This window comes from Anthonomus grandis, chromosome 14 (genome assembly GCF_022605725.1).
Source record: "Anthonomus grandis grandis chromosome 14, icAntGran1.3, whole genome shotgun sequence".
NCBI lineage: Eukaryota > Metazoa > Arthropoda > Insecta > Coleoptera > Curculionidae > Anthonomus > Anthonomus grandis.
This window is the reverse complement of record NC_065559.1, coordinates 15723872-15745054: the sequence shown is the minus strand read 5'-3', so window position 1 is coordinate 15745054 and position 21183 is coordinate 15723872. Positions and strand designations below refer to the sequence as shown.

General features: G+C 31.5%; 1 protein-coding gene across 6 annotated transcripts in view; it reads left to right on the top strand.

Annotated features, from left to right (window-relative positions):
* Nucleotides 1-21183, top strand: part of LOC126744529 (AF4/FMR2 family member lilli) — a 343999-nt gene that overhangs the window by 298324 nt on the left and 24492 nt on the right. For all 6 annotated transcript variants that reach the window (XM_050451971.1, XM_050451967.1, XM_050451970.1 and 3 more), the window contains 7 exons: nt 1733-1875; nt 2679-2920; nt 5441-5594; nt 10837-10979; nt 12557-12835; nt 12909-13172; nt 13261-13357. In XM_050451971.1, coding sequence (XP_050307928.1) covers nt 1733-1875; nt 2679-2920; nt 5441-5594; nt 10837-10979; nt 12557-12835; nt 12909-13172; nt 13261-13357 — 1322 coding nt within the window. The remainder of the gene's footprint in view (nt 1-1732; nt 1876-2678; nt 2921-5440; nt 5595-10836; nt 10980-12556; nt 12836-12908; nt 13173-13260; nt 13358-21183) is intronic.

Genomic DNA, 21183 nt, shown 5'->3' with positions numbered 1-21183 from the left:
CTTTTGTTAAAATCCGCTGTATAGTGGAATATGTAAGGTCCAGTTGCTGCGATCGATGACGAATTGATGTTCTTGGATTTTCGTTCACACTTTCGGCAACAATAGAAATATTGTGTTCCGACCGACCTCTACGAGCAAGCCTAGGAGTTTTGATGTTAGCGACGGATCCAGTTTGCTCGCATTTTTGTACCAAATTCCAAATTGTCTTCTCACAAGGCCGATTTTGTGCGCCAAAAAAATTCACGTAAAGCACGAAATGTATTTTTCCTTGATCGGCCGTTTTCATAATAGGCTTGGATAATTTTAACACGTTGTTCGGTCGTATATTGCTCCATGACTGTTTTGTTTATATTTTGACGTTAGAAATGTCACGTTGCCGTTGACAAATTCAGTAGCGTTTCAAAAAAAAAAAAATTGTAATGTGGAAACTCAATTTGAATCACCCTTTATTTAGTGATGAAAAGATGTTCCAAAGTAATTACAACGGTAAAGTTGAAGTATACAGACCTTCGACGAGTTCAAGATATGACGAAAGATTTGTGTCACCCAGAAGAAGAAGTGGGCATTTTTCCGTAAATATATGGGCTTGGATCAGCCACAGAGGACCCGGAATCTGCTGGAAAATTGATGGCCGATTCACAGCAGATCGTTATTGTGAAGTGCTTGAAGGAGGATTGATACAAAGTGCCAGAGAAATGTAACCTGAGGGATTCGTTTTTCAGCAGGACAACGCTCCTGTACACACAGCAAATATTGTTCGCGAGTGGTTTACCGAAAACAATGTCGAAAAGCTAGAATGGCCGGCGAAGAGTCCCGATTTAAATCCTATAGAAAACATATGGGGTAGCATGGTAAGGTCGATGGAGAATTTCATACCTGAAAATAAGAATGCGTTATGGCAGAAAAATCAAGAAACCTGGGAAGAAGTAGAACTCATGATCTCTGCTGCCAACTAATAGGTTCAATGAGCAGGAGACTTCAGAAAGTTATAATAGGTGAAGATGGCTATACGAAATATTAATATTTTATATAATATAAAATTATACGAATTTTATTTATTTTATACTTACACACTTTTTCTTTTACCCAAATTATTTAAAACATCACCGGTACGAAAAGTTACGAGAAATGCGTTCAGGTCGTTCTCTTTCAACCGGCCGGGACTGTACATGTTTGATAATACCATATTGATATTAATGTCATACTATTTTTGCAGTTCACAGTACCGCGAAAAGTAAATGAATAATTTGAAAAAACACGCTATGGGTTCGACTCGACACACAAACGAAGACTAAATGTAGAGGGTGCGGGGAGCAGCAGACAAGCCCGTATCATCGCTCTTTCATTTGTTTTAAATTTGTGTGAGACTCGATAATCGGGGTTACTACGTATTCTTCTTTTTTACCTATTCTAATTTGAAATTACTTTAAAAAAAATTAAGATTCGTTAAGTATTTTTACTATTAATCAAGAATGGTCAATTTTATTACAAAAATAGTTCAGTTTTATATCTTATAAAACAGTCTTTACAGGTAATAACTGGTTATTTTGAATATATTTAGTCGAATACTAAATGGCCCATTTACGTTAGTAGATCGCTATCTTACGAAGTTCCAATCAACAATTTATTTTCAACGTGAAAATTGCCTCATCACAAGTCAATGTTTTAATGTTTGTTCTTTATGTTTATACAACTTCAATTTGTTAAATATGTTAAAAGTTGTACATTTTAGGTAAAGCTGGTGTGAATGTGATAATAGTAGATGGTGACTATGAGAGGACCAGTTCGTCTGTTGAGGATGAAACCATGCCGACTATTCCCAGTGATTATAATCGACGATCTCCCGTTGCTTCAGATGACAAATTCAGGTTACAGGTAAAAGAAAATATTTATTTGTTTATATTTATAAATAATTATTTGTGTCTTCTAATAAAAAGCTCAACATCTCAGTAATCTCCAATGTTTCGAAACTTAACTTTTTTTTGTTCCAAAATATTATTGTATATAATTTTAATAATAATTAAAATATCTAAAAAAAATACTTTGTTTAACCAAAACACAGCTTAATGGAGACGAAGACTAAGCTTTATGTAAACTGTATAAAGCTATATATAAATGTAACATAAAACATTAATTTGTAAGTAGAAGTTTATTCTTGAAGTGGAGTGGCTGTAATTTAGCGAGTTGGAAAGGACAGGAAGTCTTCTCAAGACAAATGAAAATACCAATCTTTTGTCAAGAGTTATGCATTTCGATGAGTTCACTCATCATCATCAGACTGTAACACTACATAGCTATGATGTTTACATGTAAACATGTTACCATAACATTAACAAAAGATTGGCATTTTCATTAGTGGAGAAAAGTCTTCCCGCACTTCCCAACCTACTATAAAACATTAACTATTTTATGAATATTATACAGTGCGAGTCTGTAACTTGGAATAAGTTCGATAATATAAATAAATTTATATTTTTATAAATAAATGGGGGCGTGTTCGGAAAAACGCTTGGACACGTCAATTTAGATTGTAAGTTGCGCATTTTTTAGAATAAATAGTTTTTATATATTATTTTGTAAACAAGAACTGAGAACAAAAAAAAGAAAAGAAACCTTTTTGTTCTCAGTTCTTGTTTACAAAACAATAGCTGTATTGTCATGTCAATTTTTTTTTTCAGAATCGAACGCCTTCACTGCTGGAACCTTATCCGACCGAGACTTCGGTCAAATCATTAAGCAATATTCAGAAACCTGAAGGTAGTTCCATTATAAAGTATAATGATTCACATGTAACCTTAGCTAATAAGGAAGAGCGGGTGCCGCCTATTCATCCTGTGGTCGATGGTCCGCTGATGGTGCGCATTGACTTTAATTTTCTCAATGTTAATGAAATTCCAATCTTGAGGAAACATTTGGAAAGGTGTGTTTAAATTTTTATCAGGCGATTTTCAGATAAAATTGACAAAAGGAAGTATTTAGAAGAAACAATTTAGTTTTTTTCTGGTTATTGATTATAAAGTAAATCAGATCAAAAAAAGAAATATGCTTTACTGTGAGTGAGTATAAATTTATCAAGAAGGCTTACTGTTTATATATGTGTAACAACCCTTAAACAAATGAAACGTGTTTATGTGCTGATTGTAACGAAAATAACACACTTTTTAAATATTAAAAACATTGCGTTTGCAACCGAAATTTGCATATTATTTGTTTTTCATTATTTCAATAGTGTTCAAGTGTGTTAGTTTAATGGTTACTGCACCAAAAAAAGCCCAAGTTATTGCTTGAATTGAAAATGGACTCCAATGGAAAAAAAAACACCTCTGATTGATCCAAAAGCTAGTACAGCTCATCGGCAAGCAAGTCTGCATTTTGCACGGGATCATCTGATTTAGACGTTGGAACAATGGGGATCTGTTCTGTTCTCAGATGACATCAGAATGTGCTTCCATAGATACATAAAGGAGATTTTAGCAATTTCTGGTGCCTTATGTTGACTACATTGGAGATGAATTTACTTTTATGACATGATAATGCAAGAATCGTAAGGATTACATTGCAGATATAAATGCTAAAATAAGATTTGTTGTAAAAATTGGTTGATTCAATTTTATACGTGGATTATCAAACTCTTTAAAGTAATTTTGCAAAAATTCTTTGGAATAATTATTTTGTACCTATTAAGATATTTTTAATAAAATCTTTTTCAGTTGTTAAATATTGACAAATAATGTTCGTACGATCATATAAACGTTTTACCGCATCTCTTTTTACCATTATTGGATGACTAGAATTAAAATTAAGATATCTATTAGTATGAGTTTATGGTAAATTCTAGTTTCAAAATTGTATAAAAAAAATTATTCCAGGTTTTTTTGATAAGATTAACAGAATTGAATTTAATAAAAATGTAATCTATAAAATTCCTTGTACTTGTGGCAAATTTTACATATGTGAAACCTGTAGACCATTACCAAAAAGAATTAATAAAAAAATAAATCTTACATAAAAAACAATGATTTTCAAAAATCCAAAATTACACAACATGTATTCGACAATAACCATAGAATAAACTGGAATGGTTCCCAATTTTAGCAAAGGAACCAATTTCAAAATAACTTAAACTAAAGGAAAGTGCATTTATAATGGTAAATGAAGATAAATGCTTAGCGACTTGTTCGGTTGATTTTAATATAATACATGGATTCCTTTGCTTAAGAGAGAGGTAGAACAGGGTATTCTCAAAATTAATTAATGATTTAAAATATTTGATATTCATATATTTTCTATCATACATATATTTTCTATCTTTACATTAAGATCACACCCCTTTAATTTTAAAGAAGTAATCTTTGAATTTTTTATTATCTTTGAAAATAGTTTGTCAAACCATTAATAAACTGTGAAATCATATAAAAAAAGTATTTAAAGTATTTTCGAATTAGGAAGGAGTTTTGATGGTATTATATAACTGAAGATTTACAAGATAAGTATATATTGTTTATATTTTTAATTTAATTTAATTTTACTTTGATTATCAAGGATAACGGTAGTAGATATAACTACCGACATGAATAACTCTATTTTCTTCTTCTTTTCAATTTTTGAGCGTGTGAGATAGTAATTTCTAAATTGATTTTTGCTATAAGTGACGTAATACCTAATAAAATAAGTAACTAAAAAAGCTTAATTGACTTAGGGCCGGTATTATAAATATTATTCAAAAGCTAACTTTAACCATCAAGTTAGCCTTAAGTATTAAAATGTTATTTCGTCTTCTTCGTATTTGAGACGTTATTAGGGTTATGTGCTACTATCAGAAGATCAATTTTTCGTGTTTTTATTTTGGCTTGGCTTGGCCTTAGATATACTCCTACAAAGAAAGCCTCTACAAGTTAAAGTACTGTGAAAATGGCGACATTTTATATGACATATCAGATGCTTGACAGTCCGGTAGTCTCGAGGAGATAATTTCGTTTTTTACCGCCGTCTATATGTCGAGGAATAGAAGCTTTTTAGTGTTAAGTTATATTCAAAAATATTGACAGCATATATGTAAAAAAACCAGATTTTTTTATAAAGTTAACTTTAACTGACGACCCAGCCACCAAATCCAAAGATAACTTCCATATTTTGAAGTTAACTGTGACATCTGACGTTATTCCACAAGTTAACTTTAAGTTAGTAAGTTCACGGTAAGTTTATAATACCGGCCCTTAATGCATTAATTTCACTATGTTAAATATATGATGTCGAAATATGTTTTCAGAAATTTATAGTCAAATTAAAGTGTATTAAATTGTCTTTCAAGCATTCTTTTTAGCCTATTTCTTGTTTTGATCTGATTTACTGTCGATTTAGAGTGGAATGGTTTCTATGTACGAGTGTATTTGAAGAAGTTGTTTTTTATTTTTATTTTTTAGAATTTTGTATTTTTTAGTACAAGACATTGGTATGTGCAACCACTAAATAAGGAAAATTTACCAAAGACTGATCCAGTTGTGAAATCACTGACGTATTGTGAACTGAGAGAAACTAAGGTTCAACACGACAATGAAAGCAGTGTAGACAGTATTGTAAAACATGAACATAAGGTACTTCAATAAGTAATAAAATATTAATAGATCAAACGAACTTACCTTAAGTGAAGTTCGATCCTAATTATATTTGACCTCGTCGAAGTAAATAATGATATATGTAGTCCCCGCATTCCTATACTAACCGCCACAAATTTTAAAGCAAAATCGCCCATCATAGCCCATCTCTAGTACCCTGTCGTCACCCGCACTCTTCACGGAAATATCATTCTTTTTAAAGACCTATTTTATTTCAAAGAAGTTGGAAGAAAAATTTATATAATTTTTCTTGGGTGAGGATACAGATTACCTTTGGGTGAGACTTATTTACTTCGACGAGGTCAAATATAATTAGGATCGAACTTCACTTAGGTAAGTTCGTTTAATCTATTAATTATATTTGACCTCGTCTCGTTAATAATGATATATGTAGATGTTTAAAGAAACCAACATTTTGAAATAAATCCCAGAGTATATTAAAAACTCTCACCAGTAAGGTAGTAAGAAATATCATGAACTCATGATTTCAACAAGAAAATATAGATTAAGTATTAGAGAAACAACGCTAAAAAACTAATTGCAACAACAAAACATGTAATAATAAACTTATATCATATAAATCATTACTTAAATCTATATTGTATGAAGAATATATTATATATAAGAAATATATATTTATACTTAAGAACTCAGTACTGCCTGAGCAAAAGAAGATAAATTTTGTATGGGTCTGTTATAAAATCTGCGAAAGTTTTTGAATTCGCAGACCAACCAGCCGCCGATTGAATGGTGTCAAAAGTAATGCCTTTTTTAAAAGCGGCTAATGTTGAAGCATGCCGAGTAGTGTGAGGAGTAAATTCTGTTATATCTACTCCAGATTCCTTCATTAGCTTTTTGATCCATCTAGAGATGGTTTGGGCTGTAGCAGTGTGAATTAGTTTTTTAAAAGTTAACAAAAGTTTACTATATTTGACATCATTTGATAGAAAAACTTTAGTTTTCCCTAAATAGCATATAAGTGTAGTGGCAACACAAACAAAAATATCCTCTTTATAAAATGGTAAAGTTAATATAGGTTGAAAAGCATTGTTACCAGAAGTTTTTATTTTGTTTGTAATTTTAATTTCTACACCTTTTTCTGATTGAAATATATTTTTAGTATCAATTCAGGACAAAGTTTGAACCCTTTGACCAGTAGTGAGAGCTAAAAGAATAGCTAACTTATATGTAAGATATTCTAAAGTAATATGATCATTGTTTAATTTTTTAACAAAATTTAGGACGATGCTTGGGTCCCAAGTATTAGTATCTTTGGGTTTACTAGGCCTTAATTAATAAACTCCCTGAAAAAATCTTTTTACTCTAAAATCCTAAGCTATGCTAGGGCCTAAGACCTGAGCTATAGCTGAACGATAAGAGTTCAATGTTCCATAAGAAGCCCCTTTTTCAAAATGGATACATAGAAACTTTAAAACATCTGGTGTAGAAGGTGAAAATAGGCTAATTTTGTTAGTAGTACAAAAAATCCACCAAGATTTTAATCCAGAGTTATATTGTTTTAAAGTGGATGATCTCACTGACGCTAAACAGATTTCAAAAGCCGATAGGAATATTATAAGGGCTTCCCTGATAATATTCCTACTACCAGGGTAAGATGGCTCCATAGTGGATGAGGAGTAGATCTATCAACAGAAAGCAGCAAATTTTTATTTGGATTTAAGGTAATTGGTTCTTTAGTTAACAATGAAAAAAATAATGGGTACCATGGCTGTGTTGGCCACTGAGGTTCTACCACTATGCCAGTGGCCTCATCATTAACAATCTTTTGTAATGTCCTAGAAATCATAGAAAAAGGAGGGAAAGCATAGAAATCTAATTTGGTCCAATTTATTGTGAAAGCATCTACAAACAATGATTCTGGATCTTTATACCAAGAGACAAACTTACGGCATTTGGAATTAATTCTGCTTGCAAACAAGTCTATATGAGGCTTATGAAAAGAATCAAGTATTTGGTTATAATAAATATTATTTAGTTCCCATTCTGCTTCTGGACTTAAATGCCGAGAAACCAAGTCAGCTTCTATGTTATCTGAGGGTTTAATATAAGAAGCAAAGATAAATAATTGTCTCTTCTCGCACCACTGCCAAATTTTGTAACACAATTTTTTAAGGTTTTTGAAACGTACATCCCCCATCTTGTTAATAAAGGGCATGGCAGTGGTGTTATCAATGCGTAATAAGATATTACAATTTTTAAGATTAGTAGCAAAATACTTGATAGCGAAGATTTTCTTCCTGAGACCAGTATCCGGGAGAAGAAACACCTAAACAATGTATCCCCCCCAGCCTGTTAAGGAAGCGTCTAAAAAAATTTCTAATTGAAAAGTAGGGATTTTTAATGTATTTACAGCCGTTGGAATTTTTGTAAGCCACCAATCAAATTCTGTCGAAAGAGAATTAGGAATCTTCATCAATTTTTTATAATCAATATTTGACTTTAATTCTTTCAAATGGTTTTAAGTGTAACCAACCATAACGAATTGCAGGGCAAATTGAAACAAGTTTTCCTGTCAACTTAGCAAATTGTCTGATGTTACAGGTTTTTAATTTTTTGAAGTGTTTTATAAAAATAATAAGCGCAGATATCTTCTCTCTCGGTAGAGAAATTGACAGTATCATACACAAAACCTAGATATTGACTTTTATGTGAAGGATGCAATGCACTTTTATTATAATTTATAAGAAAACCCAGTTTTTCTAAAATTTTAATTGTTAAATTAACATCATTTACACAATCATCATGAGTTTTTCCAATTAAAAGAAAATCATCCAGATAAACTACTGACATTAATTGTTGTTTTCTTAAACAGGCCAGCACTGGCTTTAAATGTTTAGTGAAAACTAGTGGAGCACAATTCAGACCAAAAGGAAGGCAAGTGAACTCATAGATAATGCCCAGAAATTTAAACCTTAGATATTTTCTATCAGATCTAGTGATCGGGACTAGAAAATAAGCATCCTTCAGATTCAGTTTTGCTAAAAAATTTTTTGGTTGTAAAATGCGCGCCACTGTTTTTTGGTCTTCCAATTTAAAATGGTTTGTTTTTATGAACCTATTTAAATTCTTTAAATTAATAACTAGTCTAAATGAACCATCATGCTTAGGCACAGTAAAAACATTGGAAATAAACTGACCTTTATCAGGTTCTACTGCACATATAGCACCTGAAGTTGTTAATTTATAAATGGAATTCATTAATACATTACATTCCTTGTCAGAACGTAAGGGTTCTTTTGGAACTTTTGAGATGTTGTGCATATAAAAGGAATTTTAAATCCTGAGACATAAGAGAGAACTTTCTTATCATTAGTGATTTTTGTCCAGTTAAGATAAAAATTTTTTAGTCTGCCTGCAATGCACATTGAGCCTACCTGAGAAATTGTTAATATATTTCCCTGAGAGTCTTGCTTCTTAGGTTTTCCTTCCTGGCCTTGTTCCTGGCACTCCTCCCCTCCTGATTTCACGGGTAGGGTTTCAGATGTCGGTCTCTGTCCACCCTGTGATTCCCCTTGATAACGAGGTGGACGCCTGGAGTTTAAATTTTTTGGTGTTGTAAATGAGGATGGTTTTTTAAAGGCTTTTGGTTTTGTCGCTTTTAATTTTAAACCAGATCTCTCCATCTCCTTCGAGGCTTTTAGTCTCTCACCGAGATTATCTCCGAAGAGCCATCCGTCCACTTGGACATTTGATAATGTCTCTCTCACTTCCTTCTTCAAATCCAAATAAATTAGTTCTCGTCTGGACTTGCTTTTGATGGAAATCCAACAGAAGACGAGCAGCATCATTAACAAGCTGGATGACAACTCTATTATCTTCTTTTTCAATATCTTTAAGAAGATTAGTCAATGCTTGCCCCAAAGCCAATAATGCAGATCCCACCTGATTTTGAAGCTCACTGATCTTTTTATCCCTCTGAGCTATAACATCCCTCATGACCTTAAGAACCTCCTGATTGACCTTAGGAGGCTCCAACAAGGGGCAATTTTCTGAAGGGATATATTTATTAATAAATGAAACCCTCTCATCCTCTAATAATCCTTTTTTCAGCATGTCCTCCCAACTTAAAGCTACTACCTTTTGAAATGGAGGACTAATATTTCTTTTTGGTGCTAAATCATAGCCCAATATGGACAAAACTGTTGCGTTCAAGTCTGAATCTAACAGTTGAGAGGTGTTATTTTGATTATTATTGTTCTCTTGGTTATCTGAAAATAACCACACAAAAATTTAAAAAAATCAAATTTTATTTTGAAATAAAGATGAAATATTATACATTGCATTATATTCTCATGTTATGTTCTCAAAACACAGTATCAGAGTACAGAGAAAAAAGAACTATGTATAATATTTTGTTGTTTTTATTTGCCATTTTCAAAACAACATTTTTGCACAAAACTTTTTATTTATTTATTTTTTTAACATGGCTAAAAAACAAAATTGTTTGCTTTCAAAACAAACTATTATTAATTTTGTTTTCAAAAACAAAAGAAATAATTAATAAACGGGCATTTCTGTGCAAAAAATATTTTATGTTTACCTCTCGACTGCATAAGTAAAGACCAAATGGAAGAGGCTTTATCGTTCCAGTCGTATATCAAAACAACTTTTATCTTGGTCATCCTGAGACTCACACTCAGGAATAAGAGAGATAGAAACATCATCCGCTCTTGATATCAAATCAGGTGAGCGTGAACGTCTTCGTGACGCAGGCGAACGAACGGCGTACGTTTTACTTTTGTTCGATTTTTCTCGCCTCTCAAGATCTTCAAGACGTTTATGTATACACCTGTATTTCTTCCTTAGGGTATATTCGTCTTCTGAAGAGCTGCTATTGTTCTCCCTCTGCCTTTTCTTTGAATGTTTCCCCATATTGTTAGATGATATCAAATCACCCACAAAACTATGCAAAACACAAATAAAAACGCACTTAAAAATTTAAGTTTTGTCTACCGTCTTAAAACGATAAGCCTAGCGGTCGGCACAAAAATAGAGAATAATATTTCCGTGAAGAGTGCAGGTGACGACAGGGTACTAGGGATGGGCTAGGATGGGCGATTTTGCTTTAAAATTTGTGGCGGTTAGTATAGGAATGGGGGGACTACATATATCGTTATTTACGAGACGAGGTCAAATATAATTACATATTATTACATTTACTTGTAACCGCCTCTCAAATTTAGCATTTCTTTATTATTAGATAGCGAAGAAACGCAAAAGAAGAAATAGTAATAATTCCGAATCTTCAGTGTCAACAGTGAGCACGATGTCCAATTCTAGTAGAAATAAGAGGAAGGAAAAAGAGCATCATAATAAAGAGAGGCATAGGTACAAATCAAAAAGGTAAATATTTTAAGTTTTTATGCATTAAACATTTTATATGTATAATTTTTATGTGAGAACCGCGGGTTGGGCCAAAAAGGCCAAGAAATAAAATTTCCTATCAAATGGGTTTTAAAAAAACAATTATGGCGTACATATTTAAAAAAAAATAGTATACATCCTGTACAGGGACAACTAGTCAAGTAGTTCTATATCTAAAAATTGTTATTCATGCTTAAAGAACGTGCTATATTTTATAAAAATATCTAGGATGTTATAATAAAACAATATTATTAAAAAAAGGTTATAAAACTTCTTCTACAGTTTATTTCACAAGTTAAGAGGCTTATTTGAACTTTCATTCATAAAGGTTTATATTTCATAAGTCCTTTTTGAACTTTATTTAATAAAAGAAGAATCTATTTTAGTAAGGTGCTGCTCAGTAAGGTGATGGGGTTGAACCTGTAGCTTTGGATCTTGTGAGATCTGTTGTAATCTAAGTGGTGTTAAGTTGTCCGCTTCACATAGTGCTCGATGTACATTCCTTTACCATTCCGTACATTACCTTCCTAAAAAAAAGTAATTGAAAGTTAGAAATTCGTTGATCTAGTTGTTTGCCTATATCTGCCATTTCTCTTTTCCTTATATTTTAAGGCAACGTGGTTCGCTCAAAGGCACTTTAAGGGTGATGTAAAAAACATCACCCTTAAAGTGCCTTTGTTAATTATATTCATTCGTTCTAATGGCATATTTCATTCCTGAAAATATGCCATTAGAACGGTTTCGGTTATTTGAACAATTGCGTTGGCATCTTTCCAAATACCAAATATGCCATACTCCCGATCATACTGTTGCCTTGATTTAACTGGCAAAAGATTTTCGGTCGCTTTTATGGCCTTTTCTCTTATATTTTGTGGAATTTCTTCCATTTTAAGCAAATATTTAAACAAAAAATGCCAACTGACTAACTGACAGAGACATCAAAGTCAAACTTAAATAATCACTGCAAATCATTTGATAAATTTCTGTAGGTAGGTATGTACGTATACCTGTACAGGTAGACCCTATTTTTTAATTAATATTAAAATTATTTTTGTTCATAAAAATCAATTTTTAGGTAAAACATAAAGCATTGTATGCACCACGGGTATTGTTAGACTCTAATGCCCATCAGGCGGAAACCTAGTCTACTATTTCCACCTTCCGGGCATTATCGTCCTTACAATGCCCTTGATACATAAATAGCTATTATATAATGTTTTCCTTTTCTTGAAACTCTAGGACATGCATTCTGTCATTTTATTTTAACTTATATTTTTTATAATTTTTTAACACATTTATAGAAAATGGGGGCAAAATGTTAAACCTCATTTCTTTCTATCTATTGTGAGCCCTGAAGATGAATTAAATATAATTCGAAACTTTGCTAAAAAACAAATAGTTTTCTTCAACAATTGACCAATACACCCACAAAATACCACTTCTAATATAATTTAGTATGTTTTTGTTATTGCAGTTGTAGGTTAAAAGTTGATTAGCCCTAGGATAGACTTGGCCTATGTTCATTTTGGTATGAAAAAGGGACTATTTATTTACAGGTGGAAAGACGAACCTTCGCAAATAACAACTTCACAACCTACGCTAGTACAGCTCCGATCTCAGCCACTAAGTGAACCTCTACACTCCATCAATACCCCTCCGACCAACCATGAGCGGCAAGCGAGTCCTAACTCGATCTCTTACAAGAGCTCTCCCAGGGAACCGGTACCTTCGCCCTCCGTGTCAGTCGGTATGCCTCAAACTCCTCGGAGGGAATATTATTCCTATTTTGAGAACATGGAAGAGATAGATGAGAATATGACCGCTCGTAATGTCACGTAAGTATTACTTTATAATATCTTAAAAATAGAGATTTCTGGAATCCTTTAAGTTAAATTCGTATGCTTTTAGTGACCACACTCGTTATCTAAGCGAGGCTAAACAATTAAAGCATCTCGCAGATAAGGAAACTGATCCAACCGACCAATGCATGTTGTACTTGGAAGCGGTGCTTTTCTTCCTATTAACAGGAAACGCCATGGAGCAGGAACCAATTACAGAAAAAGCTGCCTTTACTATGTATAAGGATACATTATCACTTATCAAGTATATTTCCTCTAAATTTCGTGCGCAGTCTCAAATGTCTGGAGTGCATAGCAAATTAGCTGTATTAAGGTACTATACTCAAAAGTCTAAAAATTTAAATTTTTGGTTTATTTGAAACAACAATAAAGTTTTTTAATTTTGATAATTTTTTTTGTAGTTACCGGTGCCAAGCATTATTATATTTTAAGCTGTTTGTAATGAAACTTAAGGACTCAAAAGACATACAAAAATCTGTGAGCGATTATTGTAATAAGGTAAGTGATATTGCATTAAAAAATGTTGTCAATCCAATGCTGATATGGAAATTTCTTTAAATATTAATCATAATGATAATAATAAACGTCTTTATTTTAACCTCGGCGAAGGACAGCATAGCTGCAGCGGTACTCTCTAACTCGATAAACATAGAAATAGGCAAGAAAAAAATATAGAAAGAAAATATCTTTCTATGCGCGATTAGCACTCGCTAACCTTTTCTCTATGTCACTCGGCATCGTTCCGCTTTAGACATTCTTATACTTCCCAATCTACAAACATTAGCCTATTTTTATAGCTAATAGGATTTTTACAGCCCACAATGTCAATTACTGAAATGTCATTAGATACTATCGATCTTTTAAGTAATAAGTATGCTTTGTTATTGTTTCTGTTTTAATCCTATATCCATAAGGATGCCGATAAGGGAAAAGTTTTCTTATAGATTTTTGAAGTAATTTTAGGTATCAATAAGACGGCGAATTTTATGATGGATCCTCTTAATTTTATCTCTTTCCTATTGTGTATTTATAATAGCTTAATATATTTTCTTTTTTTTTATTTAAATAGATTTACTATTAAGTGTATATTTTAATATTTGTCTTAAAATATAGATTTAAGATAATAATATTATTAATTTTGCCTTAGAAATGGAAGAGAAAGAACAAACGATTGAATTAAGGATAAAAGGATTATATATATAGTATTTTCAAAATTTGTGAAGAGTAATAAAACCCATTTTATTCCCTTTTGTAGAATCACTGGGAATTTCGGGGCGTAAACAAGCGTAGATAAACTATATGACCTTATAAACTTAATAATCGTTTTAAACCTGAAAAATGTAGTTAACAAATTATAGTTCACTCAAAGATATACCGTTGATCTTTTGACCGCAATAAAACCCTAATTATCTGTTGTAAACAAGTGATTTAAGTAAGTTATTTTTTTGTGGGCTTTTATGGTTTAACATTTTCTAATAAAATACTATTCTTTATTTAATTAGGAAGTTTCATTTAGAATCACTTTCAAGCCGACCATATTCCCTTTATCACTTCTTAAAAACGTTGGTCCTTGCACAATGGGGCTTAATGGTGTCTAATATGAGAATATGAAAATTCGTTGATTTTCAAATCTGCTACAAAAACATCCCCACAACAAAGATAAATACATATTTTTTTCAACGTACTAAAAAAGAGACGAAAGTAATAGCATGACCAAACAACCTCTTTTTATATTTCTTTTTCGAAGGTTGCCGACGGCAACACGAACTCTACCCGATCGAAGCCAGTTGAGATTGAGAGTAGAGTTTAGACTTTTTTTCTATAATAGAAAGAAATTTTCTTTCTATCGAGTTAGAGAGTTCGCTCGCTATTTACTTAATCGAGCATAGTAATGTAGTAATCTTACTACAGATCATTACTAACCTACATATATGTATAAGTATAAAAAAAAGTTAAAATTTAAATTATTCGTTATTAGTAATCTTGTCCCTGACAAGAAAACAAAACATTAGTAACTGATATAAATGCATATTAATAACTGATAATAATTGGCAACAATTACTAATTTAAAAAAAAAAGAACTAAATTAGTAGTAAACTAAACAAGCATTAACAAAATAATGAAAAACGTAGTTAGGTAGCCAGGAAAAAACTAAACTACAAAAAAAAACACATACTTCCACAATGAGATGCAAATCTATAAGTTCTCGCCTAAAAATCAATTTTTTCTGCTACCGCGCGTCAAGTACTCACTTTACACACTGCCCAGGGTTTATGGTTTCATGGAAATTGACAATTTCCCATTCATAAAAAAAGGATTATTTTACTCACTTGTTACATAAATCACTATTTTCAGCCTGTATTTAGGAGAGGGGAAGGACAAACATCGAAAAGTAGCAAAAGTCGCCTATTTAGGGTATTAAATAGACCAGGTCCAATATATAAGAATGACCGTTTAAAAAGGCAGTACGATAAGGTGGTATATTTATTGGGTTATTGTATCGATAATGTTTTACAGATTTGCAGGTTGCGCCTTTCTTGTCCTAGGAAAAGGCTTAACAATATTGTGAAATTAAATTTCTAAATAATTTTGACATTCAAATTTTTTTTTTGTACATTTGTAATAGAGGGTTAAGTTACGGTTGATTGTAGGTTAGAAATTTGCGGTAATTGAAAGGTTTCTCTTTGCTGAAAATGTAGCAAGGTAAACTGCTTCACATTGGACCTACGGGCCTATACTTTATAGACTTGGCATTGTACCGATGCTACTTTTGTAAAAATAAATATAGGAAAGTGTATGCCATTTTTCTATTTGAGTCGATTGCTCACAGCTAAAACTCAAGAAAATGGTTCCTCCCTATATCGAAAGTTATAAAAAAAAAGAAATTAAAGTTAAGTCCTCCAGGCTGAAATTAAAAAAAAAAACAAAAATCATTACATAGTGGCTTTAGCATAAGCCATACTGTAAATGTATAAAATATTACATATTATTTTTATAAATTCTTAAATTAAAAAATACGTTAAAATGTAATTTACAATTTTATATTATAGTGATATAAATTTAAAAACAAATAATTATTTATGTAATTCCCATGAAGGGGATTTTACACACGTGTAACATACAACATTTTTTCTACTACCGAAAAAAAACATAAAAAAAAATCAAAAATACCAAATTACTTTACGCACTAGTGCGTAAAAAAAAAACGTCAACAAATTATAAATTAAATGTCAAATTACTTTTTACGTCCTAGTGCCCAAAGAGGCTTTTTTAGGTACGAGTGCGTAAAAAATGAACCTCTGTAAACCCAGGGAAGTTTGCAAAATGTGTACTTTACGCACGGTAGTAGAAAAAATCCTTTAGAGAAGAATGCTTTTACAAGGGGCAATATTCGTATTCTAAGAACCATCGATTTACATATACTGGGTCTCCGACTGAGAATGGCTTTGGTTCCTTAGGAAGAATTAGTCTTATGTCCTCAGGAGAAGAAATGATTGCAAATTACTTATAGCAAAGAGGCCGTAATATATTCCTGCAAATTATTGTCAAGTTTATAGAACAATCGCTATAAAAGAAAGATTTTTTTTTTAATGTTCATGATCATTCTAGTAAAATATAAGAAAAAAACGAACAATTTAAATTGATAGCATAACAATTTGTAAACACTGTATGAAAAGATGTTTCTCTCTAATATTTAGAGTCTAATAGAAAGTTTACTAACATCTTTAAAAAATTAATACGTGGAAAGTGACTCTTTAGAAATTAGAACAATTCGTTTACATTAATTTATCCGATTAATTAATTCCGATATCGACTGTCTGTAACAGTCGAAATCAGAATGCTGAAAAGATCTTTTAGAAATTTAAAAAATATTTACGCAACTTGTCAGCTGAATCGCCAGACATTGGGTCAAAAAGGTATTCTGTCGTCTTGTCCTTTCTGATACCAAATTTTGACTCAATATGTAAAACAATAATTGTCGTTAAAAAAACCTAATTATTTATCATGAACTTTTAAAATATTATGTGTGATACATCGTTGTAATTGTCATTAAATAGGCTTTCATACACAGGGTGTACGTTTTTCAGTCCATATAAAAAATAAAAGTTAATGATAACTCGGAGACGAAACGTCGGATTTAAACTATCTATACATCAAATTGTTAAGCACAAAAAGTGACAATAAAAAAGTGCTTTCGGTTTTTTGGTATCTGTTAAAATAGGGCTGGTAAAAAAATAAAAACACCATTTTGCCAAATTTGGTTTTTTTTCCGGATATCTTCGAAAGTATTCGGAATTCTAAAATGGTTGAAACTGTATATAATTAAGGATATAATTGCGCAATTTTTCTCTTATTTAACCGACCTCGCAACTCAGTTTCCAAGATCCCCATGCCTTCATCTTTATTTTGGACACTATATCTATAATATTATTTAGATATAGTATAATATTAGTTAGATGCAGTTATTAATTATGGAAATCTATAAGTAGGCAATATTGGTATCTTTGTTAATATTTAAGATAAAGGATGGCTAAATTAGTAAACTAGTAGGATTTTTTCTGGTAATTAAAATGGTGAAAACAGAAAAAAAATTGACATCGCAGTTTATAAACCACCTAACAAAGCATTGCACTTTAAATAGTTTTTCACAGAGGACATTCAAACAATAGCCGCAGGAGATTGGAATGCAAAAAGCAGAACTTGGGTATGTAAAAAACTATATATAATATATATATATTTATATAAACTCCTGGACAAAATTATCGCACCACTTGATTTTTAGAGATTTTTTTTAATAAAGATAAAAAAATAAGCAAACTTATAAGCATTGTTAATTAATAAAAACAATTATATTCTATTTAACAAAACGAGATTTAAGTAACTAAATTCAATACGAGGAAAAGCATCGATTTTCACTAACTTCAATTTTGATACAAAAATAAAACAATAGACCCATAATGAATTCTTAATAACGTGTATTGCCACCTCTAGCTGCAATGACCGCTTGAAGTCTTCGCAGCATTCCTCGTATCAAATTATGAAAACTTTCCTGCGGATGTATTCTCACTCCTCACGAGCAGCATGTTCCATGATAAAGCATAAACATAGTTTTTGTCCAGTTCTGCTTTTTATACGAGAAAAGATATTATAACTGTTTTAACTGATAGTTATTTTTATTTAAATTTTCTTGACAAAATAATTAGTGGTGCGATAATTTTGTCCAGGAGTTTATATATATATATATATATATATATATATATATATATATATATATGTTTATATAAACTCCTGGACAAAATTATCGCACCACTAATTATTTTGTCAAGAAAATTTAAATGAAAATAACTATCAGTTAAAACAATGAAAGGTGGAACAACTTCTTAGAAGAACTTAATAACCATGATGAAAATCACATTGATATCATATGAGATACTCTCCAGTAGTTAAGGAGAGGAAGAACTAAACAGAGTTCTCCCCATACAGATAGCCGATTGAAGTTTAGTGAACACCTATTTAGAAAAAGTCAAAGCTTTTAACAATTCAGTAGAAGAATAATTTTACTTTAACAATTTCCCAGAAAACCACACTCCACTGGAAAAAGTAAATCAAGTATGTATGTCTCAGCCTACGTCATCCAGACACATGGAAAATAGCCATAGTGGTATCAATTCCGAAACCGCGCAAAACTCATTCAAAACCAGATAAATATCGCCGCATTAGCCTGCTCTACTTAATTGGGAAAATATTCGAAAAAACGATCCTTAACAGGCTAAAGGAGGAGCTCAAAACTTCTAAAAATATCCTGGTTGAACAATGTGGTTTTTACTAAAGGCCTATCTACAGAAATCCAGCTGGCGAGATTGCAACAAAGTCTAGTTGATTCCTTTAATATTAAATGCTCGACCGCCATCGCCATGATAACACTCGATATTGTAAAAGCTTTTGATAGGATTTGCATGGTGATGTTATTTACAAAATGGAAAATTGTTGGTGTCCTGGGTTAATTAAATTTACTCAAAGCTATTTAAAAAATCGCGAATTCACTGTCTCAATGGTAACACTCTACCATATACAAAAATCATAGCGGGGGTACCGCAAAGTTCCTCCCTCACTCTAACGCTATTTAATATTTACCACTTATCACATTACTCTAAACTAGCTCTTTTTGCCGACGATACTTGCATTTTCGCCAGCTGCAAATATCTGGATCAAACAATAGCTTACATCCAAATTCCCATCGATAAACTTTGCGGTTGTTGAAACACGGTGCACGCCACGGCGCACCCGAGTTAATGAAAAAGTTAACGTTGTAGTGCTGTGTTACGCAGCGTGGTGCGCGATATGTTATATAAATTCAACCGGCGCAGTCGGCGACCATATTTCCAGCGTGAAAATTTTTCGGACACGTTACTTTAAAATCGTTAGTTTCGTAGAAGGGCGCCATTCATAATTGAATACTCTGGCATTCTCACCTTTTCCTCCTCCAACCAATCCCAAAGAAAATCCCCTCCTCCGCACAGCTCCATTCGGAGACTTTCAATTTAAAAAAAAAGATAGAAAGTATAAAAAAATTATACTAGCTAAGGAACTTTATCAATTAAAAAATAGGCAAGAGCCAGAATGGCTAGCCAAAGTAAAAGACAATATAGTAGTAGGGCGCTATTCTTCTTCTCTTAACCTTGAAGACAGTATTGAATTGCGAATGTTTTATAGAAAATCATGGGATTTTCAATCATTTGTGAAGGTTCTAAATTGTTTAAAATTTGTTAAACGTTTTGGTATTAACGAATCATATAAAAAGCTTATTTATTTTTTGCGATCACTGGAATCCATCTTGCTGAAACCATACATTCCTGGCATTTTCTGCGTATTTCTGGAACCAAAAAATTTTCGATCATGTGAGCGTAGCGATTAGAATTGACGGTGACGGTACAGGCAGCCTCTTCGAAGAAATATACACTAATATATAACCATTTGTATCAATAAATATTGTGAAATGAAATTTTAGGTCCTTATTTTTTGCAATTGCATGTTTTTCGGGTATAAAGAAATCATGTAATTGACTCAAACTTGTATATCATATGGCTTTTTTTATGGGGTTTAATTTTAATTTCAAAATTTATTTTTTCTTTTTAGTTAAAAATGATTAGTTATTGTGAATATTTCAAATATTTCAGAAATAAGTCAACTAAGTTAAAGAGTACCAAAAAATTTATCCTTTGGTGATTTAAATTTCCGTACTAACTATCTTTTGACATTTGTTTTAAATTGACTTAATTATTTTCTTTCTTTAAATTTATTTTTAAGAGAGATTAAAAAAGATACACTAAAAGCTTTTTAAAAAATATACATATAGAAACTAATTGTTCCATTATACATAAGTTGTCATTTAAAAAAAGTGATTAAACCCCAAAAATAGCTAATATCATTTGTTAATAACTCATAATGCAACGTAGATATTAATAAGTGTTTCCTTTACACCTTTATGTTTTTTGTATATTGTAGATTGTAGAATTACCTTATTATAAATTTAAATATAATGATTATTTGTTTAATTTCTGAGAAAATTTGCAAAATATTTTTTTATGTTGAGACAAATATAGTTTTCATTTTTACTCATCAATTTCATAAACATATTTTATGTAGGTACTATAGGATCAATTGAAGGAAACATCACATGTATCCTATGTTAATAAATAATACGTTAAATAGTTAGCTACTAGTAGCTATTATTCTTTGGGATCACGCACTGGATTCTAAGTAAAAGTATAGAATTGCTTCACAATGCTTATAATTTACAATTGATACTAAACAAATTTGCCTGAATGGTTTCGATAAGAAAATTAGGGTCAAATTATCTAGGTAGCACATGCCCCAAAGCACATAATATACACGAAAATAGGTAGTAGAGATTACAATAAATTTGATTTCTTAAGAGGCCGTTGCTTGCATTCAATGCAAACAAATTCCATCTATTAATGGGCGGTGGCCATAACTAGTGTCACGTGTATTCAATCGGAAGATGATTTCGTTTTGTCGACGCTTTATTTCGATGTCGCCAGACTTAGGAATATTTTGTAGCACTGTGATTATTTAAATACATGTGAGCAATATATAACTTTATGTATTTGGCGTATGGGTTTTTCTTTAATTAAAAAAAAATACATAGAGCTACCCATTTCTAATCACTTATTTCAAACAAACTTGTCAGTAAGAGCCTGTGTATATGTTGTTAATATTATAGTGATGAAAATTATATCTAAACATACAAAATCTAAAGGCTTGGATTACATATACAGTGTATTTTTTATATCAAAAAATAT